At 36.0% G+C, this 17,039-nt stretch overlaps 1 protein-coding gene across 1 annotated transcript; it reads right to left on the bottom strand.

The window, feature by feature from the left end:
* Positions 1–45: 45 nt before the first annotated feature.
* Positions 46–4,795, bottom strand: LOC113057767 (solute carrier family 25 member 43). Its single transcript, XM_026225278.1, has 5 exons — positions 4,393–4,795; positions 2,884–3,125; positions 2,529–2,701; positions 1,550–1,684; positions 46–1,245 (listed from the first exon to the last, which is right to left on the bottom strand). The coding sequence occupies exons 1-5, from the start codon at positions 4,662–4,664 to the stop codon at positions 1,030–1,032; spliced, it is 1,038 nt and encodes a 345-aa protein (XP_026081063.1). The 5' UTR covers positions 4,665–4,795; the 3' UTR covers positions 46–1,029.
* Between the last annotated feature and the right edge of the window lie 12,244 nt (positions 4,796–17,039).

The raw sequence follows: 17,039 nt of genomic DNA, 5'->3' as shown, positions 1-17,039 counted from the left end.
TGACGGAGATGAATGGTTCAAAGTTAGAAAGGTAACCTTAAGCCTTCTCAAGGTGGACAACAGGAAGTTTTTAAAACAAATAAAAATGTTTCAATTTAATCAGTAATTCATGACTTACAATATTTAAAACGTAACAAAAACGAATTTTGCACTGTTTTGGATGCCCACTGATAATTCAATGCAGCAAGAGGATCAGGATTGTCCAGTTCTTAGTTTCAGCTGTCAACCCACGAAGCAGTTCTACAAGGTGACATAGCAGGCATATTTGTCACTAGCTTGACACGACTGTCTTTAGTTAATGATCTCCAAGAGGAAAAAAGCCAACATGTCAGTACAAAGTCCTTCACATGACTTTTGACTGGGAACATGTGACATCACAAGAAAATAAATAAAAATCAATACTGCCTGCATCACTACCATCTCTACTAATGCAATTAAATTTTGTTTATATTATATAACAATGAACAGATAATAAAGTATGATGAATAACACCATAAGTTGACAATTAGTACTAAGATAGGTTTATTGCTTATACTTACACATTCTTTACAATGTGCTTAAAGATTTCATCTTTACCAAATCTCATCCTTTTCACAGCTGAATCGAAGACGGTGACAGAGTTACCACGTGTCCAGATCAGCAGGATATATATATATATATATATCAGTACGTTACGATGCAGATTTAAGGTCACAAAAATTGAACCACAATATGCAGTTCTTAAAAAAAATACTCTTTCAGTGGAGCATAAAGCTAAAAGCCATAAATGTCATAACGCTGAAAGGAAAGGGCACCTTTAATACCGCCTCTTAGGTGCAATACTTTCATTTAAGGTCATTTGAGTCTGATGTGTTTGAGGTACAGTACAATGTGCATAATGGACTTGCTTAAAGAATGTACATCTGTAATTAATACATTGTGCCTTCCGGCAGTACAAACACCTTATACTTGTTATCAGTATCTATATAAATAAATTAAATGAAATCAATGCACTTCTTTTTTTATTACTGATAACTCCTGTTGGATTAGTTACCAGCGGTTTCCTATGGATGAACTCTGTGCTTTGTGTGATTTTCTGTTTCTCAGGTAGCGCTTAAACTCCTGCAGTTCATGTGGGCCCAGGCTCTGGTCCACACCTGGTTTGGGCTGGTAGCTTAGTGGAGAAATGATGTAGCCATTCCGGTAAAGACACACTTGCTTACACATCTCAAAGCAACTGAAAAGCAGGCCAAAATATGGGACAATCTGTAATGTCAAAACAACACATAATATTAGTAACAAGGAAGTAGAAAAGCATTATTTATATAAGGTGCTTACACAAACACCAATTAAAAACATTTAAGCATGCTATTTCATGCAGAGGCAGCTCAAGAAAGTCAATTTGTCCTAATAATTTAATATAGTGCAAGAAAATAGACTTTTGTTGAAGATATAATACAACCCTGTATGTATTTTCATGAAGCTTTTTACAACAATTTAAACAGAAATCATGTAGTGCTTGAATCATTTTTATCTCTGTCATCATGTAAACATATAAAACAAATTTCACCTTCACCAGGTTGGCTGTAAGGCCACTCCAAAGAGCCAACACGCTCTTGTTTTTGATGATCTGTCTGAAGCAGTCTATCATCCCATTAAAATGGACATCAACTCCTCCACAGTGGGGCAAAAGAAGACTCTGGGCCTAGAGTAAAGATTGGAGAAATATTCCTGATCATTAAGATTTAACTACATACTCGCATAGAGAATACGGACACTGTTGTTTATAAACAGGAATAAGTTACATCAAATTAATGCATAGTGTAGATGAGAATAAGTTACATCAAATCAATGCACAGTCACAGTGTAGATGAAACTAAATAAGACATTCAGTTTTTATTAACATCATATGCATTTGTTTTCCAGTAACAACTGACTACTCTACTGTATCACATTTTCCTACACTTATCTCCCCTTAAACCCTCTTGACGTGTGTTCTCTGTGTGCTGTGTTGACTGTGGCTATAGACTTTGTTTAGCACAAAACTGAAAGTCTCAGAACATTTAGCAGCTTTGGAAGGTTTATTCCTAAGATTGCAATTTGACTTGCAAAAGCCGGAAAAAAATGTAATAATTTGTTTCTAGTTGAGCAAAGCAAAACATAAATGAACCAGATCAGATACACCATTGTGTGTATTGTATGTGAGAGGTCAACTATCTTTAGACAATTTATCTTTGGCACAGACAGACGCTGGACACTATGTACATTCTCAGCTGCTGTCCTTCAGAATGGGGTCCCGCATTGTTCTGTGTGACCTGTTTAGACTATTTAGAACTCAAATTCATGTTTCTTTAAAACATTTTAATGTTTCATCCTTAACACAAATGAACAAAGGGGCCACCTCCAAGTTAAAAAGGTATGAAATTTAGAGGGACTAAGTCTGTGACACTGGTATTATTGTGTCCCCTTGTGGTGAGATATAGCACACAATACCTATACTTGTATTGTGTGCTATATCTCACCACAAGGGGACACGATAATATTCTCACCTGCATCTTCTTTTTAACAGTTTCAAAGGGGAAGGAGAGAGTCTGAGCGACTCCTGCTGCAAGACAGCCATTGATGAAGTTCTGCAAAGACGTGAAGCGAACATGACGCTCCTGCCACAGCTTGTCCAAATTGACATACACCGTATAGCAGCCAACAGAGAAGGGAACGGCACCTATTCCACAGTAATCCAAACATTAAATCCCATTAACTTTCCAAGCAGAATTGTGAGAGATCCCGAATTTAAGTAATATTATTAATTAAAATATTTTAGCTTGGTTTTGATGTTATTAAAAGCAAGCAGGTTTACCTTAATTTGAAGGTTCTGAGGCGTAAACAGACTCAAATAATACATACCTAACACTGTGAGTGAAAAGCCTCTGTAGAGAGCCTGAAGTCCTTCATTTCTGTAGATGGTGGAGAGAGAATGCAGCAACCCTCTGTATGTTGGTTCTTGGCAATTCTGAGCAATAAGTCTGGTTTCAACCACCTCCAGTGGATATGTTGCTAGAGCGGCAGATATTCCTGCCAGCCCACCGGCAACTATAGCTCTCCATTGCGAGATATCACCCTGTTCATCAATGTGAAGGTGCACAATGCTGCCAAAAATAGAATGAAATGAATAGTTGTGATATTGCAATATAGCAGAATACCATTCCCACAGAACTTTCAGCATTTTTGACAAGTTTAGAGTATCAGTCATATCTACCAGATACATTTGATACCTAAAACCTAATAATCTAAAGGCTAAAATTTGGTTAAATGCTTTAACTTAATAAACTTTAAATTACTAAACTTACAGCGATGTAGCTACTCTTTTAAGAAAAAGTGTGAAAAAATATGACCCAGTGTAATATGTTAATATGCAGGAATTTACTGTATTGCAATTTCACAGGTATTTTACCCATTTTTGGAATTGTGCATTGCGTTGTGTCTTAAGTTTGAAAGAAATGTACATGCGTTTAATGGCAAATAACATTATCAGTTTGTGTATTATTTATTTACCAAGCAAAAAGGTTATCAGCATATGGGAATCAGTGTATGAGAATGATTTCTGAAAAAAAATATGTGATGTGAAGTCAGGAGTAATAGCAGCAGAAAATTCAGCTTTGCCATCAGAGAAATAAATTACATTTTAAAATATATTCAAATAGTAAACTACTCATTTAAATTTTATTCACGTTTTAAAATCTAACTATTTACTGTATTCAATATACACGTTCTTTTCATGGGAACAAAACAGGTCGGAATGCCCTCCACTCTTTTTCCTGGAATACTGGAACACTATGTACGAGTCTTTCTAAAACAGTTTCCGCTGTCTCCGTTAAACCCTGCAGCACGTGAAAATACTCGTGACCGGTATAATTATGAAGTACTTCTGAGAGCCCCCTATGCTGGGCGTGGCTAAGTACATAGTTCATTTTATGAATGCACAGAATTAAGGCCACACCCACTGCAGCTTCAGGATGCTACACGATTGGTCAGGAAATGAAGGCGTGATGTATCACGTCACGTTGAACTAACGTAAACCCCCAAGTAACACAAGCTAAGCTAATAAAGACAAAAAGGGAAATTTTAATCATAATTTCTTAAAACGATCTATCGTAAATGTAACTTCTTAAGCATACTTTAATGCGTCCTGATTTGTTAGTATATAATTAATTAACAATTCAATTATCTTTACTCTTCAACCTTAAAAGGCTATCAAGCTAACACGTCAACTTCCTGTTGTCTTTGTTTACCATCACAGCTGATCGAAAAGTTTATCATATCTTAAGAATAACAAAAGTCATCAATAAGTGCATCGGACGAAAATGCTTATATTCAAATATTCATTATTTAATAGTAGAAAGATATCATACTTACTTTTTGTAAGTTGCTAAATGTATGGCACTGTAGGGGAACAACCGTAGACAGGAAACCATATTCCCCTTCCAAAAAGCTCGAAGTCCCTCATTCTGACAAATAAAAACAAAGCTGTGGATGAATCCGCGTTTACAGTGAAATGTTCCTATTTGACTCAAAATCTTCACGACTTCCAGAGGTGACGTTACTGTTTTGCTAAAAATCCCGGCAAAACCGACGCACAGTAAACTTTGAGAACTTGTCAGTCGGTCATCCTTTTTTACTGTGGCCATACTTCATAAGGACAACGATTTTCTGCTCCAGTCGTTAAAGTAGAAATAAGTAGCGGATGAAAATAAACACTAACGGATCTGTTTGTCACAGGCATCTGGCTGCAGCGCAACACATGTCACATTGGTGGACCGTTTGGTGGAGGCGGGGTGTGGTTAGTGCACGCGCAAATTTGGTTGCATGCAAAATCAAGCCAAAAAGCTTTAGATGGAAAAGAAATCACACAAACCATCTTGTGTTTCTTAAGAGAGCCACAAAAATGTAATGTGTTTTCTTTTTTCGCTTATGGGGCCAATGCAAATCTTCTGAAAAACTATGAATGAATGGGACACATCGTGGTGTCAATACATACACTCCTCTTAGTCTTTGACAGTGTGTGAAAACAGTTTTGAAAAGCCCTTTGTCAAAACCAAATCAGCTAAATATATTAAATGAAGATATGCGTTTCTACAATATGTGCTCCTGTTGCAGGAAATTTGAAAGTAGGGCTATTATTCCAGCAAGGGAAAAAATGGGTAACATCAGAACTCTGTCAGTAAAGAATTATGAGCATTATATTTTTTATATATATTTGGTGTCTTGTTCTTCTCAAAATACATCGTACACATAATGTAGCCAATATATATTATCGGTTCACTATGGATATCTGAATAACGTGTAATAAGAAAGTGTAAGATAGATCGATGAATATTAATAATAAAAATGTTTAAAGAATCATTCGATCTTTTTTTCCTTCCAAATAACAGGTTATTTAAAATATTATTTGTATTTTTTTATTAATTATTATTTTTATTTATTTTATGTTTTTTTTTTTTTTTTTTTTTTTTTTTTGTATTGTGGCATTAAAAAAGCACCAATAAATGACCAGCCGATGGCAGTCTTGGGCAAAAAAAAAAAAAAAAAAAAAAAAAAAAATCAAGTTATGTTGAATTATTTGTTTAATCTTAATTTGTTCAGTTGAAGTTGAACAATTGCAAAATTAGAAATAATGAATCAGCTATCTAATACATAAAATATAAAGTTAAGTTTTTATAAAAAAAAAAGACATCTTAAATTATTAATAAACAATATATTCACAGATGAAAGTCTTAAAGTCTCACAGAAGAATAGTCTGTACATTTATAGTCCACAGTAGTTTTTGGATCACATTACACTTATAACATATATTTAGAATGAAGAAAAATGAACTCACACCATTCTTTGTATAGAATATTTGCCAGAAACAACTATAACAAGTTCAAAACGTTGGGGTCATTAAGATTTATTTATTTAAATAAATAAATAATTTTATTAAGTACATTAAATCCAAAAGTGACAGTAAATACATTTATAATGTTACAATATATTGCTGTTTCAGATAAATGCTCTTATATTGAACTTTATTCATCACATAATAAAGCATAACTCACAGTTTTCACAAAATATTAAGCAGCACAACATTAATAAAACAAACATTTTACAACAAGTTTTCAACATTAATAATAATAATTAATGTTTCTTGATCAGATAATCAGTATATTGGAATAATTTATGAATAATAATGTGACGCTGAGGACTGGAGTAATGGCTAATATAGCTTTACAAAAATAAATTGCATTTAAAAAAAATTTTTCGATTGTAATCATGTTTCACAATATTACAGTTTACAATATGTATACAATATGTATGCATGTTACAAACAGTTTTTTACTGTATTTCTGATAAAATAAATCCAGCATAAAACAGTTCTTTAAAAATCTATTAAAAAAACAGCAGTTTAACTGTTTATTTCAGTATAAACATTTTCTTTGCATGCATATACAATTATTACTCTTCATAACTGTATATATATATATGGCTTGACGCAAAGAGAGAAGTCTTATGATGATCCACCGCTGGTTAAACAGCCAGCAGATGGCAGTCTTTACTCAAAACCACGGATAGTATGCATTTCAAATGAGATATGCTGTTAACCTCAGCAATGATTAAATTATGCATGTATAGTACTATTGATATTACCAAAGGAAAACACATTGTTTAGAATAATAATATTTTGTAATTATTTCAACACTTTCATAATCTCGCATAATTATTAGCAGAGCAATTCACGTACATAAAAATAGATGCATTGTTTTACTTTAGGGTTACTGCATTTAATGTTGAGTATGCCAACTGCATCTGTATCAGATCAGTGGGGAACTAGCCTTGTTCATGAATCTCATGGCTTCATTTGATCACTTTGAGTAAGTATTCAGTTAAAAAACACATGTAAAAGGGGGTCATGCTTTATCTTCAAAGCAGACACTGGTTTTGTGGGTGATCTCTTCGTGTCAATATCTTCTAATCCACCAAACTGTGAGTTACATAAACAACTAGTCCATGCCAATCATACATTCAAACCCTTCACGACAACAAACACAGTAAAAGGATGCCACATTGTGGCATGTTGCCCTATGTATGAAAATGAGCACACAATTCCCCTAATTTCCCAGCATGGTCTTGTAGTTCCTTTCCTGTTAGGGCTAGTGTTTGTTTTCAGCCTGTATCCCCCTGCGATGTGTGCCTCCCTCCCCTGCTGAGTCGACAACCTCAGCTGCCTGTGAAGATCCCACCTCCTGTCTGTAGCCGGACCACTTGGCTTTTTCACAAAGGCTACTGGAATAACAGTGCCTCGAGAAGGAAATGACAGTCTGTTCAAAAGAGCCACAGCATTGCTGGTGGGGGAGGTGGGCATGTATGACTTAGAGCAGTGCGAGAGATCTTTTATCATCGCATATTGCTGAATTATTTAGCATTTGAAATTCATACAAATAAACCCAGGTTTAAGTTTTGCATATGTGTCATACTGCAGCATAAATGGGGAAAAAGTAAACAGCCTCCTCTGGTAGTCACTTTATTTACACATTCAGTATTTACAGTCACGTTGACTTTCATTGAGATCTGACCGCAGTGAGAATGAGTGAATTTTCTCTGCCCTCAGAAGCAGTAAAAGTCCCGGCGCTTCCTTTGTTCATGACAAGAAGGACTCCTTTGATCTTTCAGTCATATGTATGCGGCTCCAATTACAAAATAATGGAGTGATATTTATGAAAGATCAGGTGTGAACTGTGCGCATGTGCTGGATCTTATCAATTAGTGGACGAGCCACTTGACAAGACGGACACATTGTGTGCTTCCGAGAGAAAATATCTTCTCGGGCCCCTTAAATGTGTCTCTCAATCATGTCCTCACCTTTGTTTATTCACTGTTAGCCATCCTCACCCGCCTCCTCTGTGATCTGCATCTACTATAGTGGATAGCGCACTGACTTCCTCTTGAATTCACACAGTGCCCTTCCTGACTCCCGCACTGACTCTGTGTCCTGGACTTATTAACCCGGGAACTTCCAGAGCTCCTTTGTCTTGCTCTTCTCTATACTTTGGGGGCTGCGAGTGGAGAGGACAGCTATTGTCATTCACTGTATGCCATGCGCAAGTCTGCCCTTGATCCCTGGCTTTGAAATGGAGTTCTGGAGGAAGAGATACTGACTCTTGCAATAGTCTCTGAATTAGCCCTACTTTGTGACCCTCTTTAGTCTATATTATTATTAAAAAAACAATTCTTCTCACAAATTACAATGAATTATTTTTTGCAATAGAATATGTTTATTCAAATAATGTTAAGCCAATGTAAACTATTTGGAGGTCCTCTACAATTGTGGGCCTGCAGGATATAATGTGTTGTGAATGTTAAGTATCAAAAGAGGGCGCTCTTTGTTAGTCAGTGGACACAGTGGACACACACTGGAGACAGGGCAGAGACAAGAGCAATAAAGTTCTCACCTCATTATCAATAACACAGCCACATCACAGCCCACCGCCAGGTGGGAAAAGGGAAAGAAGGGGGATGTTGAGATAATTTGGAAGAAAAGGCTGAACTGATACGCTTCACCTGGTAATACTGCAGATAGTTGACTAATCCACTCCACAGAAAGGGACTATTTTTATAAAGAGAATATTTTTTCAGATTATATTTTGTTATGTTTTGTACTGATTAAGTATTATAAAAACTATAATACTAATAAACACCCACCCAAAAAAGATTCATTATTCATTTTCTGACATGCTTTTGACATGCTAAATAGAGTCACCATTTACTATCCATTTACCATTTATTACTTTATTTGTTTTCCTGCATATGACTGTTATCCGACATTAAAGAGCTGTGAACATGTAAATGTGTTGTTAAATTATTGAAATACTAACTTTAAATTTGAGGGGGAAGTCAAAGGAGACAAAAAAGTTTGGGAATTCCTGATATAGGCAATTTAGGCCAGCATTAGCATCTCCTCATGAAGAATAATTACTATGAGCACTGAGAAGCTTTCATGAGAGCCATTTAGTTATAGAAGCTTGCGAGTGCTAGATGGACCAGGGCTCCTAGCAGCTGGTGTCCTCCTATCTTCACATGTACAACCAATAAATCAATATCAAATCTAGCAAGGAGCCAGATGGCCTCCTTCCAGACCCTCGACATAGTGGGTCACAGGCCACTCAGAGCAGCATGGCTACTGTAAGCCAGACCAACAGAGAGGAGCCTTTGAAGGCTTAGACATTCAACAAGGAGGCTATGAATGACTAAAGGGGACAAATAAGCTGTTACGACTCTGGTCAGATCAGTGTTTGTGTTTCTCTGAACATCAAAGGCCCAAGACTGTTTGATATGCAGCCCCCACACCTTGATCCAGAGCCGGGACAGGTAATGGGGTGGAGTAGTCCATTGAGTAACAAGGAGGGGGGGCATGTAGAGTCCTCCTCTTAGGTCTTGCTCTAGGGCACTCGACTCAGACAAAGAATCTTTTAGGATCTCCGACTCCCTACAGAGAAGTCGGCCCCATGAACTGCTCACAGCTGTGGCCTGTGCCAGGACCTGGTTGCATGGAGCTCTCTGTGGTCCTAATGGGACTTATGTATGCAGTGTCCAGTACTGAACAGAAAAATAATAAAACAACCTTTTTTTTAAATTCTATATATATATTGTATCTGTGAAACTTTGTAAAATACCCTGGTGCTCAGATTCATGTACCATTATACTAACATAGTACTTCATGGTACTTCCAAGACCAGCATGTAACATAGCACTCTATACTATAGTACTTTATTTATTTATATATTTATTTATTTAACCATACTTTACCATTCAAAAGATAGTAAGATATTTAAAGAAGAAGAAGAAATGATTAAAGTATATTATACACGTTTTTATAATATAGCAAAAGGCAAATCAGCATATGAAATTTATGTCTGAATGATCACTGAAGCCTGGAGTAATGGATGCTGAAAATTTATGAGGAAAAAATGACATTTTACAATACATATTCAAATTGAAAATAGTTATTTTACATTGAATAAATATTTCACAATTTCTGTATTTTTGGTCAAATAAATTCAGCTTTTGTAAGTATAACATAAAAAAATCTTACTGACCTTATTAATAGTGTACATATTAACTACACCTATCTAACACCTTCACATTAAACATAATAAACTGTCTTTAATAAATGGTTAACATTATTGGCTTTCCTTGGCTAGATCTGAATACTTAAATTTGAGTCAAAGGCTACTTTCATCAACACTACATGAAAAAACCATTGTTGAAAACCATTTTCTTAAAACACACAGCAGTATGTGCCAGGGATTAACACAGACAATGTCATAATTTTAAAAAGTTAGACACAAAAAAAAAAAAAAACAAGTTAAACAGTAGTTTGATTGAATGACTGTTCACAGAGGAGTGTGAAATGCCAGCTCAATAGTGAGGTGTGACTAGGGTGAAGGGGGCAGCTCTGGCCTTTGTGCAGCTCCCAGGCTAAATGTGCGGCGGCTATTGTTCAGACATGACCGCTTGGCCTCTCAGTCTCTCTCCTCCACAGCTTTGTCCAGAGCTGCATGACCACTTCCTTCACCCAGGTCAGGGCAAGGTCGTGACTTTGGTAACTTACCCCTTAACCGTCTATGCTGTCTACACATCCATACATGCATAAATGTTCAGTCAGGCTGAATTTGAAATACACCTACAGGGGAATAAAAGCGGGAAAATGTTAAAAAAAGAAGAAAAAAAAAACAATCATAAATGTATGAGTTCTATTCAATTCAAATTCTAATGGTAGAAAAACCAAGATCAGCAAAGGAGTAGGATCACAATAAAAGTCGTCAAATTTATATCATAATAAATAATAAATTACATGAATCATTTCACAGAGTGACTGAGAATTTACATAACATGCTCAGATTTACAATGTTGAATTAACCCTCCTTAACCCTAATGGGCTCTTCTATGTAACTGTGAACACACAGGTCAGTCTGGTCTCTTTCTCATGTTCCAAGGCCTTGTTGGACTGTGAAGAATGAAACCCCTTCTCCGTTGATAAGAAGAGGAAAGGCTAAAGTGCTTAAAGGCATGGTATACACTGTTTTACTACTTTGATGGAGGCCGAGTGAAGAAGGAGGGGAGGTATACTGGCTGATAAAGATCATCATGGTCTTTGATCTTTAAGAAACTGATAAGATGTTACCAAGTGGCATGCTGGGTGGACAAGCAGACCCACATGACAGGTAGAAACAAGCAAACGCAGCGCCAGAGGTGATGTCTGCAAGGAGAGCCAGATAGCTACAGGAGGAATGGCAGATGGGCAATCAGCCATTTTGCTTTGGAGTGAAGTGAAGTGAAAATTTAACAAAGTTCACTTGCCTCATTGAGCAAAGTACTTTAGATTTATATTAGATATTTTATGGATGAGTAGAGAGCATTATTTATAACTTCAAGCATTGGTGATCATGTTTCCATTTACCTAAGGGAAATAAACTAACTTCCTTTTTAGCTAAATCAACTATGCCAGAATATTAGAATTGTAAGAACATGCTTCACCAAAACAGCACACTGAATCAAAGACATCATTGATTTTAAATACATTTGCACAATTTGATAGCTGAAGATTGTTAAAGGGACACTCGAATGTCAAACTAAAGCATAGCGGGGGTGGGCTGCGTCTGCCTGCTCCCATAGCACTGTTTTAGAGCCTGCATGTGGATGCCAGACAGACCCTGAAGTCTGGGGTGCAAGCTGCAGCCTGAAACAGATGCCTGGCTGTCGGGCCAGGAGAGAAGGGGGGTCTGTGTTGGACAAAATGTGGGGAACTGCCTGTGGAGTTAATGTGCTTTTATTGGTCCTCCTAGCAATATTCACTGCACCTGCATCAGGTCAGTAATAAGTGTGCATGTTAAGAGAAGGATGCAGGATGTTACAATGGATATCTGTGAGTACATATGTATATAATTATGTATATTGGCTTGCACCTGTTATATAGTGACAGGATAGAGAGGTCACACATGAATATTACATCAGTGATAAATCATCAAGCAAAGACTTTTCTCTTTTGATGACAATGCACTCTTGCATTACACACACTTAAAGACTACAAGCAAAACATGCTTTGTATTAATGATAAAAACAAGGTTACAAATAAAATAAAATATGTTATGGACTGGCTATCAGTTGAGGACAAGCGATTTGTAAAATAAAATAAAATTAAATGGACTGGTCAACCATTCAGGAAAATGAATGAATGTATGAATAATGAAATTAATAGAAAAGTATAGATAAAATAATAATCTGTGATGGACTGACCATTCATCAAGTGGATTGGAAGATGGATGGATGAATCAAATCAAATCTTTGGTGGACTGACCACCATGACAAGAGGTTTGGAAAATGTATAGATGAAATAAAATCTTTATATGAAGATTTCAGTCTTAAGTATTAAGACTAATTCCTGTTCTTGGCCCGACGACAAAGACAATTAAAAGAATTAAGACGTAAGAGCCTTCATTATCAGTTCCCTCCTACAGACATCAAAAGACACATACAGTGAGAGTGCAGCTGCCCTGGTAGTGTGACTTTCCTCTCTCACACTGCCGTTTGTGTTGAGGATGTTTACCGATCCCAGGAAAGACAAACAGGTTCTTTCTTATTTGTGGGAGTTGTGCTAAAACACAGGAGCCAATAGGACTGAATCAGCAAAAGGGTCAGTCTGTTACTCATTGTTGCCATTGTTGTTTTTCATTTCCTTTCATGTTAGCTGCGTCTTCATACACACAGACGTTCCCGTCAACAGCCAGGGTCACAGCTGGAATGTTTTGGAATACAGTGGCTATAATGCTGGAAAATTGTGTTGTACCAATCTGATCCCACTATGGTTATAAATGGCAATCAGTTTATAGATAAAATAAAGACTGTACATTAAAGGATATACATATAATTTCTTCTGCATATTACATAACTTATCACATCCGTGATTACAAGCTGTGAGTGTAAACTGGGGAATAGCTGCAGAAATGTGACACTCGCACAGCTGAAATCTGCATAAGAAAATTTTATTTAGCTCACTTATCAATTAGGAAATAAATTTAAGTTTAGTGATGTTTGTACATCACTTTCTGTATTTTTGGGTCGCAAAGGGTTGCTGAACAACTTTACAAGCTCAAACAACATTTAGATACAATGACAAATATAAAAAAAACATTTATATGATTCACTACAAAACCAGCTTTTGTCATAAAGCCTGTAGATTTGACCTGGATTTTTTTTTTTTTTTAGATTTTGTAATTTATAATGGACACTACTTAGAACAGTATTTTGAGCAACAGACAACATTTTGTGGAAAAAAGTAATGTCTCGAACAGAGATTAGTTTGATAAACAAGATTCATTGTCTGTGCTGGACATACAGGGGTATAAATCAAAGAGGGAACAAGCCTCAGCGCAGAGGTTTTATGAGGGGAGACTTCCCTTGCATCCTGCAGGGGGTAAAAGACAACACTGTTCAAGTGTCAGAGTGCTTTTCACAGGATGGCAGGATCACAAACAAAGAATTATTACTTTATTGGACATCATTTAGAAATACTTTTTTGCACTCACTCTGATTTCTAGATTAACATGTAAGTTATTATCTTAAAATTATAGTTATTAAGAAAAGTTTCATTTACTCCTGCTGGATTGCTGCTTGATGCAAACCTCTCAGAGAATAATAGGAAAGGTCCTTGCAATTAATTTGTTATTTATGCAATCATAAACAATATTACTCATGAACTGTTTGAATGAGGACACTTAACAGTTGGACAAGTGCATTATTCTAAAATGAATGATGGCCATTCAAGTGTTGTCAAACTTCAGCTATTCTCACAGCTGCTAATGAATTGCTTACATTAAACATTAACACTTTTGTCGAAGCGTGAAGAATGAACAATATTCATAGCTATAGTCATTAAGAAAACAAATAAGATGGTCCTGCAGATTAATCAAAACTCTGAGAAAGCCTCATAAATTAATCTACTGATATTTTGTGTGCACATGGGAAACTGGGGGTAGTTGTCACACTCTCAAATTAGAATAATAATAGGAAATTAAATTCTTAACTCAATTCAAATTTAAATATCAGAATATTTTTGTTACAACAGTTTAGTGAACAAGTGAGCACGATAAAAATAAACGGAAACACATTCAAAAAAAGTGTCAACAATATAATGAAGAAACTGTTTTCGTCATAAATGTCAAATCACACTTTTATTGGGTCTGTTTGTAAATTGTTGTGATTATATTTAGTAAGTTTATAAAAAAATTTTTTTTTCATGTTTCATGATTTTCTTGGTGTTTAATAAATATGTTAAGACTTTAAATGTCGCTATATTTTACTGTTTATTAGCATTGTGGCAACTTAGTCCTTACAGTGTGACAGCATGCCCAGCCAACGTTTAAAAATCATCCCGACTTCACATTTCAGTATTTTAGCCGCGTTACTAATATGTGAACCTGCCCTTTTGAGTCCAAATGTTAATTTATTCTCTACCTGCGCGGACTTCCTGTGAAAGCGTCAGATCCGACTTGTTTGCCTGAAACTCACGCTCATTGCGTCGCCTACCATTCATTAATACCTGCTGTCTTGTCCATTTATTAAAACGTGGGAAAGGAAATGATGAGATACTCAAATTTTGGAGTTTAGACGAAGTGAAGACGACTGATGTTTTATATTTCGACAGCGTCTTTGTTTTATTACTTCCGGAACATCCGCACAGGTAAGACTAGTTTCGGTCTTGAGCGCGAAATGTCTAGCGCGTCTCGATTCTTGCATGACACACTAATCTCACAATATTTGCTTTAACTTCATCTGTAAGTTACCATTGTTGTCTTATTATTATTGAATGTGAATGAAACAGGCTAAATCGAACATTATAAGGCTTCTTTCATAACAGGTCTGCTCCAACACATTGTAGGAAGGTTTAGCAGGTTGGGTACGTTGTTAAGATAAAGGTAACTAGGTTGAGATATTCAAAGAAACAAATGCGTTAGTTGTGTTGCTTCTTAGCCCAACATGTGATTCAAGGGCACTGGGTTGTCCAAGTTCCCATCAGAATCTCCTGTCAGTTGATTGATGAATGATTTATGGCTTCCTTCTCGTGTGTCATTTACCTGCAATGTGTGGGTCAGAGCACGCAGAAGGTTAGAAAAGTCAAATGTTTTGTATCAGATGATATGCTGTAATAAATTAAAGCATACTGTTAAAATTAGCTTATGACTCCATATAAAGGAGGTGGAGTCTCCTTTCATAATAAACAACTGCAACTGACTTCCAGAAGTAAGCAAATACAATGCATGTTGTACTTTCTTTGTCCAGTTGTTCTGGTTGTTTGCTTGTGGTGTGTATTTTTATATAGCTTGTTTATTCTTGTAGAAGAGAAAGTGTGTTGGTCTACTGGTTGTTCAGACTTGTTGTAACATTAAATTGTTCGTTCTTTCAGAAAATTGAAATTCTGTCGTCATTTACTGTATAACTTTCTTCTGTGGAACACAAAACAAGATGTTGACAGCGCAACGATGCGCTGAAAGTGAATGATGACTGAAGCTGTCATTCCCTATCATTATGTCTCCTTATTCCTTTTGTGTTCCACATAAAAAGAAAGGTTTGAAATGACATTTGGGGGGTTGACGGTCTTCATTTTTGGGTGAACTGCCTCTTTAAAGCCTAAAATGTTGATTAGAGGGAGTGCAAGTATTAATGGTTAGAGTAGGAAATGTTTAATCAGCCTTTTTGTGAAGAAAAACTCCAGGTGAATGTATCTTTTCATACTTTCCGAACTAAGTCATTCTGTTGGGCCTGTGCCATTGCCCGTGTATTCATAAGGGTGTGTCAGAGGGAATGATTCATGGCCCCTGCTAGAATTGTGTAGGTGAGAGCATTTCATACTGGGTGTTCACGTTTTCTTTGATTTACCATTTGTTCTGTGGGCGGTGGAGAGGACAGGAATAGTGCTCATTTATGACATCAGCCTCCTGGTAATCCTAACATCTGGAAACACTGTATGGACTTTGAAACAGTTTGGTACACAAACAAGTGATACTTTATGTACTCGGAGAGGTATGTGGACTTAGATTTGTTAGGTTTTGTAGGGGAATTCCACTTTGAGAGATGCACAAACGCTACATCTTTACTGGACAGGAGAGACTGACAAGCTGCTTGTCTCCAGTGTGTAAGATACTCCCATGAGGCTATGGGATGAGTCCATCTGTCTTAGCCAGGGTCACAGCTTCAGTGGACAAGTGTGGAAGTAATTCTAGCTAAACATCACTGAGCCATAAGGCTGAGGGTTTTAGAATGTTTATCAAGGCTGCTCTTAATTTGTGGTGTTTAGTAAGTCACTTTTACTGTTTAGAGTGTATATTTACTTTCATCGAAGGATCCCAAACCATTTCTTATGATGAAAATATTGTTATATTATTAATTTGGTACCATTCAGCACCATAGTTGCGACCTAGCCCACCCTAGAACTGTAGTGATGAATTTTACATTGGCAAGCATCAATCAGTATTTTTCTATTAATTTAAATGTGCATGGGCTGCAATATTAAAATTCTGGTAAGTTATTTTAATTTAACGGCCGATATTAAAATTTGTCTCCAAAACAATAATTAAACTTAAATTCAGGCATATTAAATACTTTTCAAATTGTATGCATCAGAGCATGATGTACAGTTTGGAAATGGGATATTTTGATGTTTGCAAATGATTTAATATATGATATAATAATAATGAACTAAATTAATAAATTATTTTATTACATTTTAAAGTGTTTTTAAAGTTTAACTTTTGGATTTAGATGATGAATAACAAAGATAACAAATGTAAAAGTAGCACAGTGTATATAAAAACTGCTAAAATAAATAAAGGGAACACTTAACAACACAGTGTAACCCACAAGTGTTCCCTTTATTTTTTGAGGAATGTAAATATAAATAGCAAAAAATAACATTAAACAAAATTATATAAATAATACATCGAACAATAGAGTACTGTAGGTAGGAAAAAAAT

Source organism: Carassius auratus, chromosome 39 (assembly GCF_003368295.1).
Source record: "Carassius auratus strain Wakin chromosome 39, ASM336829v1, whole genome shotgun sequence".
Taxonomy (NCBI): domain Eukaryota; kingdom Metazoa; phylum Chordata; class Actinopteri; order Cypriniformes; family Cyprinidae; genus Carassius; species Carassius auratus.
The sequence above is the reverse complement of the archived record's forward strand: the minus strand, read 5'-3'. Positions and strand labels throughout refer to the sequence as shown.

Coding starts and splice junctions, on each gene's coding strand:
- LOC113057767 (XM_026225278.1), bottom strand. CDS start 4,664: ATGGCCACAGTAAAAAAGGATGACCGACTGACAAGTTCTCAAAGTTTA. Junction 2,702..2,883: donor CTTTTCACTCACAGTGTTAG/GTATGTATTATT, acceptor ACTGTGGAATAG/GTGCCGTTCCCTTCTCTGTT. Junction 1,246..1,549: donor TTACAGCCAACCTGGTGAAG/GTGAAATTTGTT, acceptor TTGACATTACAG/ATTGTCCCATATTTTGGCCT.